General features: G+C 41.0%; 2 protein-coding genes and 1 long non-coding RNA gene across 3 annotated transcripts; 2 read left to right on the top strand and 1 right to left on the bottom strand.

The window, feature by feature from the left end:
• Positions 1-133: 133 nt before the first annotated feature.
• Positions 134-8,098, top strand: LOC5525170 (phosphatidylinositol-glycan-specific phospholipase D). The gene is made up of 12 exons (XM_048732979.1): positions 134-512; positions 936-1,159; positions 1,474-1,673; positions 2,027-2,453; positions 2,936-3,210; positions 3,508-3,892; positions 4,393-4,604; positions 4,940-5,061; positions 5,467-5,611; positions 6,111-6,211; positions 6,742-6,768; positions 7,628-8,098. The coding sequence occupies exons 1-12, from the start codon at positions 174-176 to the stop codon at positions 7,778-7,780; spliced, it is 2,610 nt and encodes an 869-aa protein (XP_048588936.1). The 5' UTR covers positions 134-173; the 3' UTR covers positions 7,781-8,098.
• LOC125572463 lies at positions 6,429-8,447 on the bottom strand. Its single transcript, XR_007313829.1, has 2 exons — positions 8,405-8,447; positions 6,429-8,239 (listed from the first exon to the last, which is right to left on the bottom strand). It is a non-coding gene; the product is annotated as an uncharacterized LOC125572463 (long non-coding RNA).
• Positions 8,448-10,589: 2,142 nt separating this feature from the next.
• LOC5509451 (excitatory amino acid transporter 3) lies at positions 10,590-22,256 on the top strand. The gene is made up of 7 exons (XM_032378419.2): positions 10,590-11,458; positions 16,061-16,103; positions 16,620-16,945; positions 17,479-17,712; positions 18,122-18,316; positions 19,131-19,265; positions 19,768-22,256. The coding sequence occupies exons 1-7, from the start codon at positions 10,980-10,982 to the stop codon at positions 19,943-19,945; spliced, it is 1,590 nt and encodes a 529-aa protein (XP_032234310.1). The 5' UTR covers positions 10,590-10,979; the 3' UTR covers positions 19,946-22,256.
• The last annotated feature ends 336 nt before the right edge of the window (positions 22,257-22,592 follow it).

Genomic DNA, 22,592 nt, shown 5'->3' with positions numbered 1-22,592 from the left:
ATTCGGAACACTGGAATGTCAATCTTCGTGTTTGAGTCGTCCACGAATCGGAATCCACGAGCGTCCGCCAGCCAATCAAACTTCTTTTTTGCTCCTCCGTACTTTGAATGACTTGCCATAGAGTTCAATATTTCTTCGGTTTTCTTGGAGTGTAGTCTTGGTGGCTAGATAACATGCTGGAATGCTGGTTGTACTCCGCTTTTCTAATCTCTTGTTTTTCTATCTCTATAATTATTTCTCCATCTTTGCAATGTGGCATCAGTACGCACATTGCCATAGCACACCAAGCTCTCGAGTGGTTTGACGATCAGAGAGGGAATACAAGCTACCGAAAGATTATTTTAGCTCACCAAGATGGCTTTATTGCCGGAAATCCGTACCCTGACGCGATGTATTCAAATTTGTGCTATGGCGGCAAGTACCACCAAGTCGCTGAAGATACGCATTGGGTCCCTTTCCTGAACGCTACTGTGAATTACATCAGACGAAAATACCCCAAGCCGTGGGACGAGGTTAGATAGACCTTTAATTCTTTGGCTTGTATTTGGATTTTTTGGGGAAACTGCTGGGGGGGGGGGGGGGGGGGGGGGGAGGAAGAGGTTTTCTTGCCAAACGTTGTAATTAGGCAGATACATTATGATCCGACGTTCCCAATAAACTTTTCATTTATGGATCCACTGAAAGGATTTTTCTTTTAATTTTGTGAAAAAACACATTCCAATATTTTTATTTACGCTGTGTCTACTTGATCGGCTTCCGGTAAAGCCGAACACTCGGCACACTCGCTATTTTTTTTTTTCCACCTTTTAATAGAAGCTGTGCAGGTAGACACAGCTTTTCATATAAGTGTGTATAATGAGGAAGGATGGAGAAAGGAGGGGATTGTCATTTCTGAAGATGATTTTATAGCCTTTTTCATGTCACCCTTCATACAGGCCACAGAGAAGCTAGTAGCCTTCACTCTTGGATATGTTTCTCATCAAATGGCGGATGTGACTTGGCACAGTCTCGGCATTAAACAGGGATTCCTACGGACCATGGGAGATGTCAATTTCTTTGGGTCATTTCCAGCTGCTCATAGTGTTGGTGATGAAGGAGGTGATCTCATCAACACATTCGAAGGAGATACAAAGCCTGTGCCACTATCCATGGATAAATGGTACTATCTTTTTATGTTTTATGAATGTCTATTATCAATAGCAAAGGGAACATACAGTGTAGGCAGATAAGAGAAATTAAGCGCATACCCAGGATTTGCTCAAGTGGGTGTGCAGTCAAAGGTATCATATGGAAAAGGATGCATTTTACAATCCTTCAATAAGAAATGACTCTATTTTCAGCAGCCAAGGGAGGTTTGGGTGCATCCACTACATATGTTTGTATGTATCTGAAGAGGGCAGAAACAGGAAATACTTACATCATGAGTGTGATAATTTTTCTAATATTTACACATGTAAAATAATTTTTCAACAGGTTTGTACCAACTAAAGACCTTGCAATTATATACAATGAGTACTATGGCAAGGAAGTGATCACAGAAGAGGAAATAAAGGTCTGTACTGGGATTATCTTCCTAGGCTGGCTAGGAGAAAAAATCGCCGGGGCCAAGATATTCAAGAAATATGCTTCAGCATCACCTTTCTTAACTGAGCAACTCCATGAATACTTTCAAGGTAGTATTTTAATGCTAGGAGTCTACAGTGCCCAAGTCACTGTTTTCCATATACAGGGACATGTTAAAAAGTTTGGGGGTGGGTAGGGGGGACAATCGACTTATTTCAAGTCTTTCTTTTTTTAATATTTTTTTTTTCTTTTAATCACAAAGTGGTGGGGCCATGACCCCCGGTCCCTCCCCTTCCGCAGTGCCTGATATAGCAAAGCATTAATGTAATCATTTTATTTTTTGTTTTGTTTTGAGATTTTTTGGTCCAAGAAGATTTGACTGAAACCAGGAGTACTTTGGTAATTTGTTACAAAACCAAGAGACTTGAAAAAAGGTCTTTAAACTCTCTATTTCTCCCACCAGGTGGTTTATCTGACATGGCTGGATGGACTGGCCTGATTTGGCATGATGCAATTGATATGTTGGAGCATGGAACTAATATCTGCAATGTACCTCATAGCCCTATTTCTATCCACTGCAACACCACCAGACGTAAACGTTTAGCGAGTCCTCTACAAGAAAAGACTTTGAAGAATCCAGGCCTTTCTATCCCAATCAGTGAATTATTGGATATGAGTAGCCTTTCTCTAGAAGATATTGTTGTGGAAGAAACCCATAGGGGAATATTGTACAGTGCAAGGAAGCATTTAAATAAGAGGATTGCACATCAAAGACAGATGATAAAACCTAAGATAACCTCTCCTAAACCAATTGTTAACATGGCACAGGATGATTTATCTTACAAAAGTGCAACCTATGGTTTGAAGCAGGCATATGCTAAGCTTGGTTGGTAAGTTCATTGTATGCTTTTAACTGTTTTGTTTCTACTTTGTGGCCTCTCTTCAAGCTTGTAATTAAAACACATTGTATTCTTTTTGGGCCTAACATACAAAATGATGTAATCTCAAATAGTAATACAGTAGTGCAAGTACATTGACACAATCCTCACAATTGATTATGGATTAGGGTTATTTGTTATGACTAGGGGCTAGCATTTGGGACTTGAACTCACATAATGGAACCTATACATTTTTGTGCACCAGGGACTCCCTGGCAAGGTTATTTTTAATCGTTGCTAACAGAATCTCCCAGCAATTATCCCTTATGCACTGTTAAGGCAAGTTCTGCTGTACTGTAAAGAAGGCAAATTATGCCACCGGTTTGTGCCCCTGGACTATACCATTGTATTTTAAAATGTAAACAATAACACATGAGTTGCTGATTGACATTCTTTAAGGTTGGCAGAATTAACTTTTAAACCCTTTTCAACAGGTCCATATCTTCTGGTAACTTCAGTGGTGTTAATACAAGCCTGGTCATAAGTGCACCAGAGTATGGCACGCCTGGGCGGAGCCAGTATGGCAAGGTTTATCTTATACATTCTGACAAGGGTGGGAGTTTTCCATTTCATGACATGGATCTTGATGAATGTGCTGATATGAGTCTGGATGGTATTGTCCCTAATGGAAGGTTTGGCTATGATTTAGCAGTGTCTGATCTCAACAAAGATGGAATTGATGACTTGGCAGTCAGTGCTCCATCTGAGGGTAAGGGGAGGTTGAGAGGTTGATATCATCATCAAGACTACAACTTCAACAAACATTTGTAATGATTTTAGCTTATGAAAAGTTTGTTTCACTGTGGAACAGAATGTGAATTCTGAGATACATCTAAAATTTTGTATCATCAGTTCAAGGACACAGCTACTTAATTTGCCCGATTTTTTTTATTCAAGTGTAGAATTATAAGCACCACATCTCTTTTCAGTTCTCTTTCCTCTCCCATCTTATTTGTTTTTTATTTCACCACTTACTCCTTGAAATTTGTGCAAACTCTTCCCTAAGGAGCTGACAACCTCCAGTACACCGGTGCTGTGTATGTGTACTATGGTGTTCTTGGAAAAGGCATTCCCATCAAGCCAGATCTAACCATTATAGGAAAAGGCCAGTACTACAACCTTGGCACCAAATTACTAGGGGCTGATATAGATAGTGATGGCTACAGGGACCTTATCATAGGTTCTCCCTATGCCCCCGCTGGTGGTCCCCAGAGAGGGTCTGTTACTGTCTTCCTGGCAAAGACTGCAAGGAAGCAAGGAGAGGTGCTGAGTGTAACCAATGCTGATTGGTCAATTGCTGGCGAGCAGGATTTCAGTTGGTTTGGTAATGCAATGCATGTTATGGATTATGCCAGGCAGAAAACACTCATTGTCTCTGCACCAGCATTTAGGTATAGTACTGTGAATAGTACTGTGAATAGATAAATCAACACAATGTTGATACACCTCTTTTGCTCCAAGGGAGAAATAATACTTGAAATGTCATATGAAACTATTATGTTTTTTCTATAGGCATAAACACACCATTTCCATTGTGTGTTAATTGATTTCCTTGATTCCACAATGCCTTTCCAGACCACTTAGTTTTTCTACTGCTTGTCATACCATGCTGTAGATTGAGTTGGGATAATTAGGAATTAGAGACACAATAAATTACTTATATGAATAAATACTTATTCAAATATACTTGCCAATAATTTCCATCCTTCACATTTTAGAATATTAACATAATTGCATTTTTAAATTTTTAAATCAATAAAAAAATAATTTCAATTTCTTTGCATTGTGACAATGTGACTAGAATCAGTTTGTAAGCTACAGTATGATTAGTTTGTCATGAGAGATCTTAATTATGAATTTGCAGAGTAATATTGTATGTATTCTCTTGAAGGATCTGTGCAGAAGCTGATTGCAGGAACTCCCCACATGATACCCAGACTGTGGGACGGGTGTATGTGTATCCAATACAGCCTGGTGCTTCTCCAACTTTTAGTGTCTCGATTACTGGAAACGAGACATTCATGAAGCTTGGCATGTCACTGTCTGTTGGCAGTCCTTATTTGGATGATGCACCTTATTTAGCAGTATCTGCTGCAACTAAAGGTAAATAAATATCATGGATGATTTTGTCAACCCACCACATAGCTACGGGGTGATGTAGAGGGCCTAAACCACCTTACCCAACAACAATACAGTATTTCTTTTCTTTTTTATATTTGCTAGTGTCACATATGTAGGGGAGTAAGAAGGGGTTAGTATTTCCAGAACAGAACCATTGCAGGGGGTGGAACAGGTACCTCCCTCTCCCCCCTCAGAGCTCCAGCTCTGTAGAAAGTGAATTGAAGCAATCACCATTGCAATTTTCAAGTGAAAGACAAGAGAATACAGTAGGAATTTTTTTCCCAATCTTGATTCTCCTATTTTAATTTCTGTTTCAGCTGTCACTGTGCATCTGCCAGCGAACATTGAGTCAACTTTTGAGCAAAGTGGAGTTGTTTATTTGCTGAACATGAGTGGCATACTTCAGAGGAAGCAGAATGTCTCTCTTACAAACATGACGGTGATACTTTTATTCATACCATTTTTTGATGTGACATTCTTTGTCTTTTGTGGCCATATGTACCCTCAAAACCAGAGGATCTAAAGTTTTTCCAAGTTAAGAGAAGTAAAAAGAGAAATACTCGGTTTTTACTTTTTAAAATAACATGGGGTTGGTGAGGCTGACAGCCAGACCCAGACTAGATCCTGTGGGCTTAAGCAACACTGTTGAAAGGCTGTTTTACACTGCTTTGCCTTGACAGTCACCATGGTTTGAATACTATAAGGAAAAGACCATGGCTAAGTCGATACTTTATAAGCATTAGTGGATGAGGGGGGCTGGACTGCCATACCTTTTGGTAGACAAACCATTATCATTACGATAGTTTAAAGTTTCTGATCATGAGTCTTTTTATTATTGTTTCAGGTTGCTGCTTTATTTGAGGGTGATCGTAGATTTGCGCGGACTGGCTGGGTTGTTGACTGGGCGGATGTCAATATGGATGGCATACAGGACCTGCTTTTCTCAGCACCATTTAGGACAAATGATATCACAGAAGAACTCGTAGGATGTGAGTATGGTGAGGGAGGGTCAGTGAGCAATTAAAAGCTGGAAAAAGAGAAGTGTTGTTGAGCTAGTCTTTTGGGTGTCTCAGAAAATGAATAAAAACTTCCAAATGGTAACATCGCGATGCCATGCCCTAGGATGGCCTTCTTTTCCTTTTTTTAACAGGATTGTTTGCAATGTCATTAGCCCCCTACTCAGGCACGTACCTAGGATTTTTTAAATTTTTGGCCTCCAAGGGGAGGATGGTGTGTGGGCACCCTGTCCTCCCCCTGCACACAACACCCTTAGGATCCCAGGGCGACGCGGAAGCGGGAGTTTGCGCGACTTTCTTTCCACGTTGCCATGGGTCCTCGAGGATGCCCACACACACGCACACACCTGATTGCCTTAATTATGGGACTGCTCTTTGTTTTTAGTACAGATCCATACCTTGGATTTGCCTGAAAGCACCTTATTGACCCTAAAGCTTACTACATAGGTGATTTCTCATCCTATTTTTTTAGCTGAAGAGGGCGAACTTTATGTTTACTATGGAGGCAAAGTCTTTCCACGGGGGCAAGGTACTCGTGGATGCACAGACATTGACCCATGCCCCGGCGAAAAGGTCAGTCTTGGGAGACGTTATATACTACTATTGATAGTTTGGACATGTTTCCGTGTTATCACCCAGCCAAATACAACTAGCATTTAATTTGGCGAAGTTTTTCTTTCAAATGAAAAAAAAAGCCTACGCCTATAAGCGCCTCGCCTAAACTTGAGTAATTGAGTAACGAACACGGATAGACCTACCCGCCGTAGTTTTTATTTTTTTCTTTCATTTCGCGCGTGCTTCCTGTGTCCGCGTCGCCCTGGGTCCCCGAGGATGGTCTTATATGGGACTTGGAGGATTTTGACTCCTTACACAATGTAACAAAGCAAGCATTTAACTAGAAATGTAAAGGATTTTGAAATAAGTGCCTCGCCTGGGATCCCGGCGCGTATTCGAACAATCACGGTACTGTAGGTCTATTTTAGCAGTTTTTTTTTTTTAATTGATGCTCTTACCTATCGTTTCATTTGAAAATATCAGCTTCACATAATGTTGGGGTAAGATGTGAATTAGTGTTGTTTTAACAGTACACCGCTTTGTTGCAGGCATCAATTGCGATATCATCTGGAGGAGTAAGTATACACACACGCATTTGACGATACATACTGCTAGCAGAGACCTCTTTTCTCTGTATAAGTATACACACACGCATTTGACGATACATACTGCTACCAGAGACCTCTTTTCTCTGTATAAGTATGCACACACGCATTTGACGATACATACTGCTACCAGAGACCTCTTTTCTCTGTATAAGTATACACACACGCATTTGACGATACATACTGCTACCAGAGACCTCTTTTCTCTGTATAAGTATACACACACGCATTTGACGATACATACTGCTACCAGAGACCTCTTTTCTCTGTATAAGTATACACACACGCATTTGACGATACATACTGCTACCAGAGACCTCTTTTCTCTGTATAAGTATACACACACGCATTTGACGATACATACTGCTAGCAGAGACCTCTTTTCTCTGTATAAGTATACACACACGCATTTGACGATACATACTGCTACCAGAGACCTCTTTTCTCTGTATAAGTATACACACACGCATTTGACGATACATACTGCTACCAGAGACCTCTTTTCTCTGTATAAGTATACACACACGCATTTGACGATACATACTGCTACCAGAGACCTCTTTTCTCTGTATAAGTATACACACACGCATTTGACGATACATACTGCTACCAGAGACCTCTTTTCTCTGTATTTCGCTGAAAAATACAAAAAAAGAGGCCTCTGCTAGCAGGGAATACCAAAGTGCTAAAACTATCCATTTTTGAGCAGAAGAACTTTGATTAAAATCGTGCGCTGCCATTAATCACAGCTCGTGTCGCGCGAAAATTTGCTAGTTGAGGTAATTGAGGTGTCATTCGAAATAACTTATTTTCCTTTTCCACTTCCTAGGAGCACTCCCGTTTTGGCTCTTCTTTCTTCGCTTTGCCTAGCAACAACATGAAGACTGTTGACCGTTATGTTGCCGTGTCAGCACCCCGCAGCTCAGCTCTCGCCTTCCACGCAGGAACAGTACATCTGTACAGGTTTACCAGTAGTTTTTGATAGCATCGAAGTATGAAACACACCAAGCTATGATATACTGTTTATAATTCATCCAAATATTAACAATAAATCATTCAACAACAGGTGCCCATCACTAGAAACTTACAACCGAGTGAAATTCTTGAGTGAACCTTTTCAAAGACTAGCTATTTTGGGTTAATTTTAGATTTACAGGCTCACGTTGAGGAGTTTAGATCTATAACAGAGTTTGTATGAGCGAACAGAAGTTGTCATTAATCTGTTTATAAAAATACATAACCTGAGTTCAAAACAGTTGTTGGACTTTGCACAAAATTAATAAACTGAGCTGCTGCCTAATCCCGCTAGAAATTGTTATGTACGTTCCCAGCGATGAGCTGCCTGTGTTGTACGTTTCCATTGATGAGCCCTGCCAACATTCCTGTTTTTATATGGATGTTACTAAAATGTGGAACGGGGAGCGGGGAACAGGACCCTACCCTACCCTACCCTACCCTACCCTACCCTACCCTACCCTACCCTACCCTACCCTACCCTACCCTACCCTACCCTAACATTACCCCAACCAACCCTAACCCTGACCCTAAACAAGCGACCCTAACCCTAACCCTACCCTACCCTAACATTACCCCAACCAACCCTAACCCTAACCCTACCCTACCCTAACATTACCCCAACCAACCCTAACCCCTACCCTACCCTACCCTAACATTACCCCAACCAACCCTAACCCCTACCCTACCCTACCCTAACATTACCCCAACCAACCCTAACCCCTACCCTACCCTACCCTAACATTACCCCAACCAACCCTAACCCCTACCCTACCCTACCCTAACATTACCCCAACCAACCCTAACCCTGACCCTAAACAAGCGACCCTAACATCCCCCGAGGGATGTTACTAAAACGGGGAGCGGGGATGTTAGTGTTAGGGTTTTGTTCCCCGATCCCCGCTCCCTGCTCCTTGTTTTAGTAACATCCATTTTTATATAGAATTGACAAATACACTATTTGAAATGTGAACATATGTAATATATACAAATATGAATATGTAATAATATTTTTTATCCATACATTCAAATAGCTAGGTTCATTCGACGCAATTTATAAGAGAACAGGGCATTCTAGCGCTTATCCACGGATAAATATGGTTATCGAGACATTTGATTGGATAACAACCTTATTTATCTCTGCGTTAGCGTTAACCTGCTTTCTAGGAAACTGGCCCAGAATTTCGAATAGCTTTCCAAATGTAATTTATCACCTACAAAATGTTTAATAGCAATAAAACATAAATTTATAAATATGATAGTATTGATGCTTGGACTACTCCCTACCCTCTCCCTCCCATTTAACTTGTCTCATTCTCTTTCCCTTGCCCCTCCGGCTCGAAGGACCGATTCCAACCGTTCACCTACTCACAGTCTCATCCATTTTTCCCTCTATGGTTGATTTTTCTACTATTTGGCTTGAAGAGGAATAAACACACCACAATCTCACAACCAAAAATAGCTTAGGTAACCCATAACGTATCCCCAGTGTCAGGTTTCAGTGATGTAAATTTACGCAAACACGAGGCCAATCACGCCGCCATTTTACGCTCCTGTACAATATCTAATCATGCAAAAAATATATTTCTGTCGGCTAATTCAAGGAAATGAGATAAGTAACTTTAACTAAATATATTTAAGTGCCAGGATTTCATCGTGAATGCTTTATTGGTGAGGTTTTCCTCGAGTAGACGTTTCTATTCTCAGATTGTTGACATTTTTTTTTAATTCCCAGTCCACACGAGAAAGGATATTTTTAGTTATTGAGTAATGGATTGCTTAAAAAAATTGTATGGCACAACTACAAATTTGCAGCGAATTGACTTGTGGTGACAAACATTGTTCAAATAGCCAAAAAAGTTCTTGACGCGTTTGACACGCTACGATCCTAATTTCCCCGATCTTTCGACAAAAACCCTCCGAAACATGAATATATTGAGTTTAAATTATTGCTACTGTCATTTGCCATCGATACAACCAAATTACGTGCCCTCTTTGGAGGTACAGCCTTTGATTTGACGAAGCAGATTACCACGCGCTTCCGCGAAGTTTGCGTTACAGCTTGTGTGGGCGTTAGTGGGGGTGTGTGCCACGCACGCACTGTATGGTGAGTGTCGTCTGAGAGGGGAGAATTTCCGTCGAAGCATCTCTTATCGTAGAGAAATATTTTCGCATATTTTGCTTTTTTATTGTTTTAAGCGTCCTGTTATGAACATGACCAAGTTCTTTTAGTGCATCCGGTGTTTTGAGAACCAGTCCAGCTGTTACGTCCCGTGTTGCAAATAAGGTCAAAATGAATAAAAAAGGAACAAAGAAATTGAATCCTATTCCCCGTATCTCGGTAAACACAAGATTTGAAACAAATGAAGGTTCCCAGAGACGCTCTTTAAAAAGAAAATTAAATAATGAAATTAAAGATGCAGCTCTACTCGAATAAAATATATACTCTTATAGTAGCCCATTTCATCCAAGTCTCCGGGCAGATGTGATTTGACCGCTTGGCTTGGGTGACGCTGGCACAAAGTTTTATATTTACCTCTGAAGTAGCATTGTGTTTTCTTGTATCGCTATAGCGTGCAAGCTACCTAGAAAAGTATGTTTTAAGCTTTTGAAATAAGAGTCAATTTGGAAAGCTTTATGCCAAAACAAACTTGATATCAAACAGTAGGGGGTTTTCTGACAATATTTTGGGGCAAATCCCTGTTACTTTCGACCCAACAAAAAGCGTACGAGCATAACTTTCGTAAGTTGTCTGCGCATTAAATTCCTTTTAAATATTATTGTACAGATGTAGCAAAGGTGAACGTGAAAGAATGTGCTTAAAGGAAAACGAGGAAGTTGAATAACACAGATTTGTACGATGAGATGTGGATATGTCACGCGCTGTCACGCTAGTGATGTTGTTCTCACAGGCATGACGCAGTCTTGTGTTTACAATCATTGATGCGCGGACGAGAGAACCGCGTGGCCGCCGCCGGTGAACATTTGAATATATATCATAGCTTTCTACTCTGTTTCTTTGCCCGAGGTTGTAGCAACGCCTTCTCTGGGTAAACCTTGCATCCAAAAGCTGTTTTAAAAATTTAAAAAACTAGTTTTCAGAGAGACGAAGTATAAGTTAAGTTGAGAGCCGGCCACGTAAGTTCATCTACGACTTTCGATTAAACATGACTAAAGGCTTCTATGGCGGGAATCGTTGTGGAAGGTGTTGTGGTGGCTTTTGGAAGCGCTGCAAACAGGATTTGCTTCTAATCTTAATCGTAATTGGAGTATTTGTTGGCTTTGTCATTGGTTTTCTAGCAAATGGACCGGTCAACAGAATCCAGAGCCCTGAAGAGAAAACGACAACGATTATTTTGATCGGCCTTTTGGGCGAACTTTTTATGGCGATGTTGAAAATGCTTATTCTTCCATTGATCATGGCAAGCTTGATCTGTGCCTTAGGAGTTCTGGATTCTAGTGCTACGGGCAAGATAGGCCGTAGGACGGTGCTGTATTATTTATGCACTACATTGATCGCTGTCCTTCTGGGGATCGCAATGGTTTCGATTATTCAGCCGGGAAAGGGCGACAAACCTAAGGGTGAACGAATTGAGCAAAGTGCCGGGCCACGAAGGAACCTGGATTCTTTCCTGGACCTTATCAGGTAAGAATGAATTACGTGATACTCATGGAAAGTTTTACTTATATTACTTATATATTTCGTAAACAAATGCTCTGTGTTTACGCGACTGTGACCGAATTGGGTTCTCGAAGCTGTTGATCCGTCTAGTCCCAAATGAACAAATGATTTGCGTCAATTAGAAATCTTTTCTGAAACTCATCTATGGACTCAAGTAACTCATAATTGAATTTACATTTTTGCTAATGACTGAACCACTCTAATGTTGATGTTGACTTCTTGCTTTCTTTTTCATCTTTTTTTTCATTGTCATGTGACCCATTTCGAGCCTCTCTGCCTGCCATGAACGAATGGCGCTGTGTTTTAATATCACAAGTTCCTTGACGAAATAAATGACAATCATTCCTTTTTACCCATATATTCAGTCATATCTAGGGATTATAAACATTATAAAGCATTATTATAAAGCATGAGGTTTCAAGATAGACATAGAAACGTACTTGTTGTAGTCGAAATGTACGCGAAACTGGTTTGACCGGTTTGGCACGCTAGACGTGCGTGCTAGCGCTAGACCGACGTCGGCCTCTGTTCAACATTTTATTGATGAAAGTTCCAAGTTGGATAAGTTTCCCTGCTAGCAGAGGCCTCTTTTCTTACGCTGGGCTCCCAGCGAAATCCAGAGAAAAGAGGCCTCTGCTAGCAGGGAATGGATAAGTGGGATATGGCATTTTTTGCTGTTTTAATTAAAATTCTTTACTTCACATTAAATCCACTTTTAGTTGTTAGCTAGTAAGCTTAATTAACTCATCTTTCAATTATAGTAAATATAATATACAGTGCTTTACTGACAAGAGATTTGTCTGATCATTTCGTACAGTAACTTTACATACTTAATACTTTTATAAGTTTACTTTATATAAGTAAGTACTTTTAAAAAGGGCACACTATTTTTTTTTCTTTCAACAGAGTAAAAATTACATAACAAATACATATGAATGTGTTTTTAAGGCATCATAGATCTATAAATAAATCATTAAAGGATTAAAATCTAATTTGACCTTTGTGCCCTTTATAGTGTTTGGTGGGGCTTACAAATACTTCTACAGACACATATAATAACCCAATAGAATAGTTTTGCAAACTGTAAATGCTTATCCGTGTATTGCCAGTGCAGAGATATTTTCACATCTAGATATATTATTTATCTAATGTTGTTTTGAAGAATGCACTTATGATAGAAATTGAATATTGCCTTGTTCAAGGCAGGATTAGTTTGACAAAGCTAGGCATGAATGGGATAAGTTCATTATAAATTTACAATCTTGTCTTTTCTTATTTTCAATTAAGATAGAGCCATCCTCTCAACAAGCCATTACTGCAATCTATTGTTTTAACTTTTTTTTATTATAAATAATAAATTGCCAACACATATTCACTAGTGAAAATGCTGTGTCATGATAATATAATTTTTATTGAATCACCTTATCTAAATAAATAGTGATAAGTCTTCAAAGTAGATCTGGTTTGATACTAAGCAATACGATTATTTCCCTCGGGAACATTAAAATATCAAACCCCCATGGTTTATTTACTTTATTGATTTTCCCACCACTACCCTGATCTAGATATTTTGAACATTTATTTGGTACAATGGGATACATTTTCTCCCAAATTTACATGTGTTTACGTGAGTATGTTGTATTTACTACTATCACCTTGTATGAGACAAATACTATCGCCAGTTATTGGGATGCCATTACAGTAGCAGGTCTAGGGGGAGGGTTTAACCCCCCCCCCCCCCCCCCCCTTTGGGCTGCCAGAAAGCCATATGTAACAAAAACACCCATCCCCCCTTTGTCACTGACCCAAATCCCCCTTTAGCGAAAAGCTAAATCCGTCCCTGCGTTATAGTGTTTGTTTTCGTACTTTGCGGTTATATAATAATGCCTGGGAGTGTTCCATTGCCACCAGTATCATGGACACGTGGTCTTTCTTCTTGTCCTTTGTGTGAAATTGAATAGCAAACAAAGAACGATATTTTTTTTTTCGTACGCTTATCGCTACACACGTGTTTTGAACTCGATTATTGCTCTTATCACAGGAGAGAAACCAATAAACTGTGCTAACACTTGAAACCGAGAGTAACCAAAAAGGCTGATTTATCCATGTGTAAGGATCGCCCGATTCGAGTCGATTTTGGCCAGAAAATCTACAACCTAGGAACTGTCCGGCCTGCTGTTTGACAAAATATCTGTCATAACGAACGAATTATTTAAATCAAATTACTCCCCATAACCAATGGTCTGTCTTTATGATCTCTTAGATAGACACGGGAAATGTCAACTTTAGTAAAGAAAGAGATGTTGTTGAGTCCCGTACTCTGCTCGGAAGATGAGTGTTTGTGACTCACCCCCGCGGCTTTTGCGCACTAAGTGAACGGAGCTTATCTCTTTAGCTTGCCTTTTCTAGCTTGATGGAATGTGTTTGGAAATTCCCTCACTGTGCGCGTCCCACATTGAATGAAAGGTAGAGCAGTAAGGGGTCGTTATTTTCGTGTTTTACCCCAGAAGATTCAGAAATGAATTCAACTAGTGTTGTGAGATATTTCTATTAGGTAAATTTCCTTTTATGTGCTTGCACAATGTCACCAAAAAATCATTATATCTCCCTCCTCACGAAGGTCACATCAGAATAGTATCTTAACCCTATTTCGAAAACATTTTTCTTTCCTAAACTCTTTTTCTTCACCTTTTTTCACATCAACGAAGTTCTAAGAAGTTTATAATTTCCGGTTTTTCCATTAAACCCTAGTCACCTGCGGTTGCTTTTGCGTCCTGCTAAGTATGTTTTCTCATGAAGTGGATTATGTGGACACTGCGTTGGTAGATCATTACTTTCAAAGCAACGGGGTTTCTAGTTTTTCTACACCCCGGCGTTATTATGATCAAATTTTGGTCTTGTTTATTTTCCTCTAAATTAGATGGAATAATTTGGACTTTCCGAAATACACCCAACTATTTTTATGGTGTTTTGGGTTCATTCTTTTGGTGTGGTTCACAGCATCGACACTTTCATTTTGCTGAAGGATATGTAGCCGTAAAGTTAGACCCAGGAATTAGATGTCAAGATGTGCTCTTTGTTATTATTATTACTTTGTTTTTGCAATAGCAGGAGCAACCACATTATTTTTTTATTTGACGGTTCGTTGGCTTTAGAAATATCCTAAACAAGCGAAATCGTTTTTGTTCACATTAGAGTTTTTTATCTTTCTTCTTGATTCGCCGTTATCTAGCTTGTCCTGATTTTATCTATTATACAAGTTTGATCTGAAAGTACTAACTTTTTTGGAATGGCAATTCAATTATTAAATTTGAATTTAATTTCGGACTTTCTAAATTGCCACATGCGTAAATATAGGGCCCTTTCCTTACAGGAATAGGAAAGAAATGATCACTTATTACTGTAATACTAAATAATATTTCTCTTTCGTTGAGAAGTCTCTTGACATCACGATCACGTGGTCTCCCAAAAAACAATTTCATTCAAGTTGTTTTTGGACAATCGACGCACTTTACTGCCATCGATAATACAAATAGCGGCTTCATGTAGCCTTTTGTAACTCACCGCAATAAGTTAACACCCACGGTTGTATTTGTTTTTGACAAGCGTTACTAGGGTATGCGGAGCGTAGGAGAAGAACGCGAAGCGTCGGCGTGGCATTGCGAGACAACGTGACAAACTCGACTTATTCCCAGTCGCTCGCGTGCGTTTCCCACTAGTAAAGCGCGCATTCGCTGTCACCATTCTTATTCCTACCATATCAATATTTGGGTGACCTTCAAACACGCAAAGATTTGACCAAGCGATCAAGTTTTTCGTGACAAATTTTTGCCTCAAGTCTTAATTGACATGAATCAGCATTTTTCACCATGTTTTCTTTAGATCCGGGAGCGGGAATGGGCATCATAATGCCCATAAAAGGCCAAGTACGTACAATACGTATCCCTGGGGAATATGTTTGATATAGGAAGGGAAATATCTGGAGGGGGGGGGGCGTATACACAAGAAAAAGGCCTATATATAAAGGATATACCTGGAAGAAAAAGAGTGTAATTTTATTTTTCATTTTTTATTTGAAGAAAGGTACATTCAGCTGATACTCAGGCTACGAAAACTCGAAACAACGGAACAAAGGCCTTTCGCGTGTTTCTATTCCGTATAGCAACTTTGCGTATGTGCAAGTGAAGAAGAAGAAAAAACGCGAAAAACACAGCGCATTAAAGCCGCATTATCACCAGTTTACTTCCGGAGGTCCGACAGAAACCTCAACCGTTAAAAGGCAAAAGAATCTATTTAAATCCGATATATTAAACAGGCCATCCGCTGTAAATTATCAATCACATCCTAAACGAAACTTCCAATAAACACACTGCTTTCAATTTTTTTTAAATATTTTTCGCGTTTTCCGTTAAAAATCATCGGAAATTGTTACGTCATCGACCGGAAGTAAACTGGTGACAATGCAGCTTTAATACTGCATATGATCCAAGCAGTACCAGGGTTTAAACCACGCCCGGTCAATTATGGTTTGGTAAATGATGGATTTATTTGCTTTCTATTTGGCAGATCGCTATTCCCTAACAACATCGTCGAGGCCACCTTTATGCAGGTAGATAATCCAAAGCATCATGTATATCTCCATAAAGTGCTTTTATAAAGATATCGGAAAATACAAATTAAGATAGCTTCTTAAATAAATGTATTTTTAATAACACAGCGACGATAAGGTCCTAAGTGCTTTCAGTTATCTTAAGACAAAAAAAAGCGGCCTATCACTCTCCTTGCAGATGGAATACCGAATAAGGAATGCAAAGATGTACAGCGTGGTTGAGTTAGATGCATACATACCTTACACTAAACTCATGTCTGAACACAGCTTAGATCGAAATTATCGTTTTTTTTGTGGAGGGAGAAAAACCTGAGAGCCCGGAGAAAACCCCTCGTAGCAAAGGCGAGAACAAACTAATTAAACTCATGTCGGAACTGGCAGTCAAACCCGGAAGCAAGTGGTGAGAGGTTCTACAAAGCGATGCTCTGCGACTAAGGTTCCCATGAGAAGGTTGCACTTACTCCCACTCTGCCTTTTCTCTGCCTGTACCAATAAATAAACTTCCTCTCTCCCTAGAAAACCACCAAATACAAGTCCGGACCTGGGAAATACACGTACTATAATGTCACGGTGGATATGAGTAAGAATAAAACCTACACTACTCCCATCTTCAGTAACGGCACCCATAACATTACCACCCTACGGAACACCATCTACGGCCCCTCCGAGACCATACCTGATGGGTACTCCCGCACGTGGGGACTCAACGTGCTCGGCATCGTCATGTTCTCCATCGTGTTCGGGATCGTGCTGGGGCGCATGGGCGAGCGAGGGGCTCCACTCAAGTCATTCTTCGAGACTCTGAATGAGGTCATCATGCAGATGATTACCATCGTCATGTGGTAAGCGAGCACGTAGCAAGGGTTTGTTGGGGAGGGGCGTGTCTCTGAATGAAGTCATCATGCAGATGATTACCATAGTCATATGGTAAGCGAACACGTGTTTTTAGGGGAGGGGAATGGAGGGAGGGGCGTGTCTCTGAATGAGGTCATACAGATGATTACCATTGTCATGTGGTAAGCGAGCACGTGTTTTTAGGGGAGGGGAGGGAGGGCCGTGTCTCTGATTTAGGTCATCACTCATCATGCAGATGATTACCATCGTAGTGTGGTAAGTGAGCACGCAGTAATGTTTTTTGGGGGAGGGGAGGGGTATGGGCGTGACTCTGAATGATGTTATCATGCATATAATTACTATTGTTATGTGGTAGGCTGACACGTAGGGTTTGCAGAGGGGAGTGAGGGTCGTGACACTGAATGACGTCATCACACAGTTGATTGCATGATGATAATTAAAAAAGAAAACAAAACAAATGAGGCTGAGTCTCTCCTTTAGCGCAGTGCGCATGTCAACACACCCTGTACTTTTTCCCCAGGCTCTCTCCTATCGGCATCTGCAGTCTAATCGCCAAGAACCTCGTTCAGATGGGTGACATTCCCTCGGCGTTCAAGGCCCTCGGGATGTTTATCGGGACATCCCTCGCCGCGCTACTTATCCACGGGTTGGTGATTCTACCGCTCGTCTACTTCATATGCACTCGCCGTAACCCTTTCAAGTACATGTTCAATTTGGTGGATGCTCTCGTCACAGCCTTCGGGACTGACTCGAGGTACTTCCGTTGATATTCACTTCCGGTGGATTTTCGCTTTTGTCAAAGGCCGTTATCAGGATAGCTGAAGATTCTGGAATTTATAGAATATTATGATTAGTAAAATATATAATTGCCGTAGCATGCATTGTCAAAAATGAAAACATGTGAAAAAATAATTAAACGAGCGTTTCTTGTATATGACGAGCGCAATCGAATATGATTAGGCTATTCAGAGGCTCCTAATAGTGCAAGCAACTAGTTGGTCTGCGTTGGCGAGGTGTTAACATGGAAAGAAGCTAAGCATGTGGTAAAGCTTCTATGTTTGACATCTGATAACAGACTCTGTTGCGTGTTTTTGACATAGAAACCCAGCTCATAAATGTGTTTATTAGTGAGACTTATTGACCTATTTCATGCTGTCTCCTAGCTCGGCCACCCTGCCGACCACCATCCGATGCTGTGAGGAGGAGAACCACGTGGACAAGCGCATCGTTCGGTTCGTCCTTCCGCTCGGCGCCACTGTCAACATGGACGGCACGGCCTTGTACGAAGGGGTCTGCTGCTTGTGGATCGCTCAGATGAACGGCATTGAGCTTGGACCGGGCGAGATCGTCACCACTGTGTAAGGGTTAGGGTTATAAGGCGAGACCGTCACCACTGTGTAAGGGTTAGGGTTATAAGGCGAGACCGTCACCACTGGGTAAGGGTTAGGGTTATAAGGCGAGACCGTCACCACTGTGTAAGGGTTAGGGTTATAAGGTGAGACCGTCACCACTGTGTAAGGGTTAGGGTGATAAGGTGAGATCGTCACCACTGTGTGTAAGAATTGGGTTAGGGTTATAAGGCGAGACCGTCACCACTGTGTAAGGGTTAGGGTTATAAGGCGAGACCGTCACCACTGTGTAAGGGTTAGGGTTATAAGGCGAGACCGTCACCACTGTGTAAGGGTTAGAGTTATAAGGCGAGACCGTCACCACTGTGTAAGGGTTAGGGTTATAAGGCAATACCGTCACCACTGTGTGTAAGAATTGGGTTATAGCGCTGTACCTGTCATGTATCGGTCACGTAACGTATTACTTGCGTCATTTCTACATATTGCTTACGTCATTGTCATGTATCAGTTACGTCACGTATTACTTGCGTCATTTTTACGTTATGGTTACGTCATTGTTACGTGATTGGGATGCTTGTCTTGCATTGGTCACTTTTACACACGTGCTTCTTCGTCGTTATTTATTAGTGATTCTCCCGTGTTACTGTCTTTATTGAGTCACGTGTCATTGGTGTAATTGTCTTTTATTGTCGGTGTCGTTATTACGCTTCGAAGGCGTTATTACCACATAGCACAATCGTCATTGTCGTTATTGGTTACGTGACTATCATATAGTGCTACTTTGAATGTGCCCTCACGTGACAATGACATTCTCTATTCGCAGGCTCACGGCGACAGCGGCAGCTATTGGAGCAGCCGGTATCCCTTCGGCAGGCCTGGTTACCATGCTGATCGTGCTTCAGGCTGTGGGCCTCCCGACAGATGATATTGCCCTTATTTGGTCCGTCGACTGGTTCATGTAAGTTAGTGAAAAGGCTAAGACTTTCGTGACAATTTATCTTGATGCATTTCGCATCTAAAAAATGATTAGTATTGTGATTAGCCTCTACAGAATCCATCTCCATCGGCTGTTTTCGCGAGCTATTACGGTATTTAAAAAAATAGAATATAAAACTTTGTTTTCATTGTTATTTCTATCTATTTTTCTTTCAATATTGAATAAAAATAATAACAAAGATTTGGCTGACTGGGGCTAAGGCTAATCACGTCGCCATTTTATGCTCCCGCTTAATGACGAGTCACACAAAGCGTCCATTTCCATCGTCTAATTTAAGCAAGTAACCAAGATATTTTCAATCAAATATCGTCAATAACATATCAGACTTCATTCTTAGATTGTTATTTTGAAGTTTTCTTGCGAATAAACCGCTGTATTTTCAATGTTAAAAAGTAACAAAGGAGTGGATGATCGAAATTCTTTAAACCATGTCTTTAAACACCCCGCCATGTCTTCCCTCCAGTGACCGGTTCCGTACCATGGTGAACATCACGGGTGATGCATACGGCGCAGGCGTGGTCGAGCACTTGTCACGTGACGATCTGATGCTGATGGACCATGTGGCTCAAGAGAATGGCCAAACGCTGGAGCTAGCAGAGCGCTACACGCCGCATGGCACCGACTCCGCGCATGCCGTGTGAGACAACCATAGCACAGAAGCCTGGGTACTAGCTCCACAGGGAGACCACAAGGGTGCATGAAATTTGAACTCTATACAGACTGTAGAATAGCTGTTTTTTTTTTTTCTAGGAAAATATCTTAGGGGTTAGTAGGACAGTTTCTCCCTCGCAGCCGCTCTGGACTCGTCACACTAGGCGCGCTTGAGCTCCAAGCGTGACTAGTCCAGAACGGATGCGAGGAGACTAGTAAGGACAGTTGAAAGTCTCGGATGAACATGATAGTTAATGGAAGTTTATATTTTTATTATCGCACGTTTGAAAGCTTAAAAGTATTATCAACTACTTTTATTTTGAAAGTTGCTTTAGATTTTGGCTGATGGAAGTTAATTAACTTTCTAGCAAATGAGGAAAGGCAGATATTTTATGACTTTTTACTCTCAGTAAGCTACGTTAGTTTTACAGCAATACTATAACCATCGCAGGCTTATTTAGAGGAATTTTATTGTGAAAACGTGTACACATGTTTCGGCTTGTGAAAAAGCCTTCCCTATTCAATGGTGCTGGTGTTGACGAGAATGCAGTAGTATTTTAACTTTATAGTGGAGCATATAAGGTGTATAGTTTCTTAGTTTCATATAGGTGTATAGTTTCTCTTTATCTGGGCTTTTACTTCTGTCCTACTCAGTCTACTCAGTACTCCGTGTGAACTCAAAATTTTTAGGTATCTATTTAATTTGGCATTGTGTAGTTCCAGAAAATATCCATACCCCCTATTGACGGGGTCGGAGGTATGACCCCCCACCCCTCTTGAATTTCCAACCCCCTGGAAAAAAATAAGCACAGTAACTGTTGAGGATAAAGGGCATTTGACCCCCCCCCCCTTCCCTCTGGAAATTCCTGGGCGTTTGAACCCTCCACCCCCCTGGAATTTCCAATCCCCTCAATGGAGGGGTGGAGGTGTATGGATGGTGTATGGATATTTTCTGGAACTACACATTCACTGCCTACTATTGTAGTATATGCACGGCGTTGCGACAAAGCACTATTTTACTTGGGCTGCCATTTAATAATTATTTAAACTAATAAGACTTTTGTGCGGACTATTACTCCTTTTATTTAATGAAAGAGCCATTTGCATGATGTAGATACATAGGGATGTAGGCGATTCAAGGCATAAGTAGTATAGATGTAGCCTGGTTACCCAGCTTTAAAGGAGCTCTCTCAGCTGCCATTTTGTCATCCAGCAAATACGAAAAAGAATCCATTTCCATCAGCTAATTTGTTAGTTAGAATAACGATTATCCGATTGCAATTGTTAAAAAACGTATGGAACTTTTTTTTGTAGATGGATATTTCGATTTTTTTTTAAAGGATTTGTTTTTTAATCGGATAAATGCAATAACAAAGGTGTGGCTGACGAGGGTTCTTTAAACATGAGGCGGGATCTGACACACTCGAAATCTAATACAAAAAAACGAACAAAATTTTACCACCCAAAATGACCCGACCTCGAATTCTATGCCCGAAGACCCTCCCCCTGCCATCCAAGTACTCCCCTGGCTATATGCTACTAACTAGTGCGTTGGACCTTCCCCCTGCCATCCAAGTACTCCCCTGGCCATATGCTACTGACTAGTACATTGGACCTTCCCCCTGCCATCCAAGTACTTCTCTGGCCATATGCTACTAACTGATATGTTGGACCTTCCCCCTGACATCCAAGTACTCCCCTGGCTATATGCTACTAACTAGTACGTTGGACCTTCCCCCTGCCATCCAAGTACTCCCCTGGCCATATGCTACTAACTAGTACGTTGGACCTTCCCCCTGCCATCCAAGTACTCCCCTGGCCATATGCTACTAACTAGTACGTTGGACCTTCCCCTGCCATCCAAGTACTCCCCTGGCCATATGCTACTGACTAGTACATTGGACCTTCCCCCTGCCATCCAAGTACTCCTCCTGGCTATATGCTACTAACTAGTACGTTGGACCTCCCCCTGCCATCCAAGTACTCCTCCTGGCTATATGCTACTGACTAGTACGTTGGACCTTCCCCCTGTCATAGGGGTACTCCCCTGGCTATATGCTACTGACTAATGCGATACCAATGCCTATGCTAGCGAACTGCAGATTACTGTCTAGTTGCCTCAAGAGTGTGTTTAATGCATTTTCTTCAAAGGGCATGTCAGGGGCTCCCTCTTCTCGACTCATTTGACGAGATAAATTTCTGGGTTTGGAAGTCAGGGCTTGTTTTGGAAAACTTATACTACAATATTATGGTGTTGGAATTCGTGTATATTATCTTGAAGAACTATTAAAGGGAGTTTTTTGTCATTGCGTGTTTCCATTGTTGTTGAATACCAACCGTTCTAAATAATCTCATTGTCCAACATGTACACTAAACCTTTCCGACAGTCCGCCTTTTTTAGTTCAGATGTAAGAACCAGTCGAGAGCAAAAGCAATACAATTGAGAACCGGTTGAACAAGAAGGGATGGGCGGGGCTGATTGATATCTATGGACATTTGCGCGATATTCTGAGCATAGGGAGCCTCCTGAGGTGGCCAAATAGACCTCAATATTTTTCACTACACAGCAAGCTGTGCGTAGCGTAAGTATTTTTAAAAGACATGGCTAGGAACGTGGTTATTGGCCTCCCTATTACT

The sequence above is a fragment of the Nematostella vectensis genome, chromosome 9, assembly GCF_932526225.1.
Source record: "Nematostella vectensis chromosome 9, jaNemVect1.1, whole genome shotgun sequence".
Taxonomy (NCBI): domain Eukaryota; kingdom Metazoa; phylum Cnidaria; class Anthozoa; order Actiniaria; family Edwardsiidae; genus Nematostella; species Nematostella vectensis.
The sequence above is the reverse complement of the archived record's forward strand: the minus strand, read 5'-3'. Positions and strand labels throughout refer to the sequence as shown.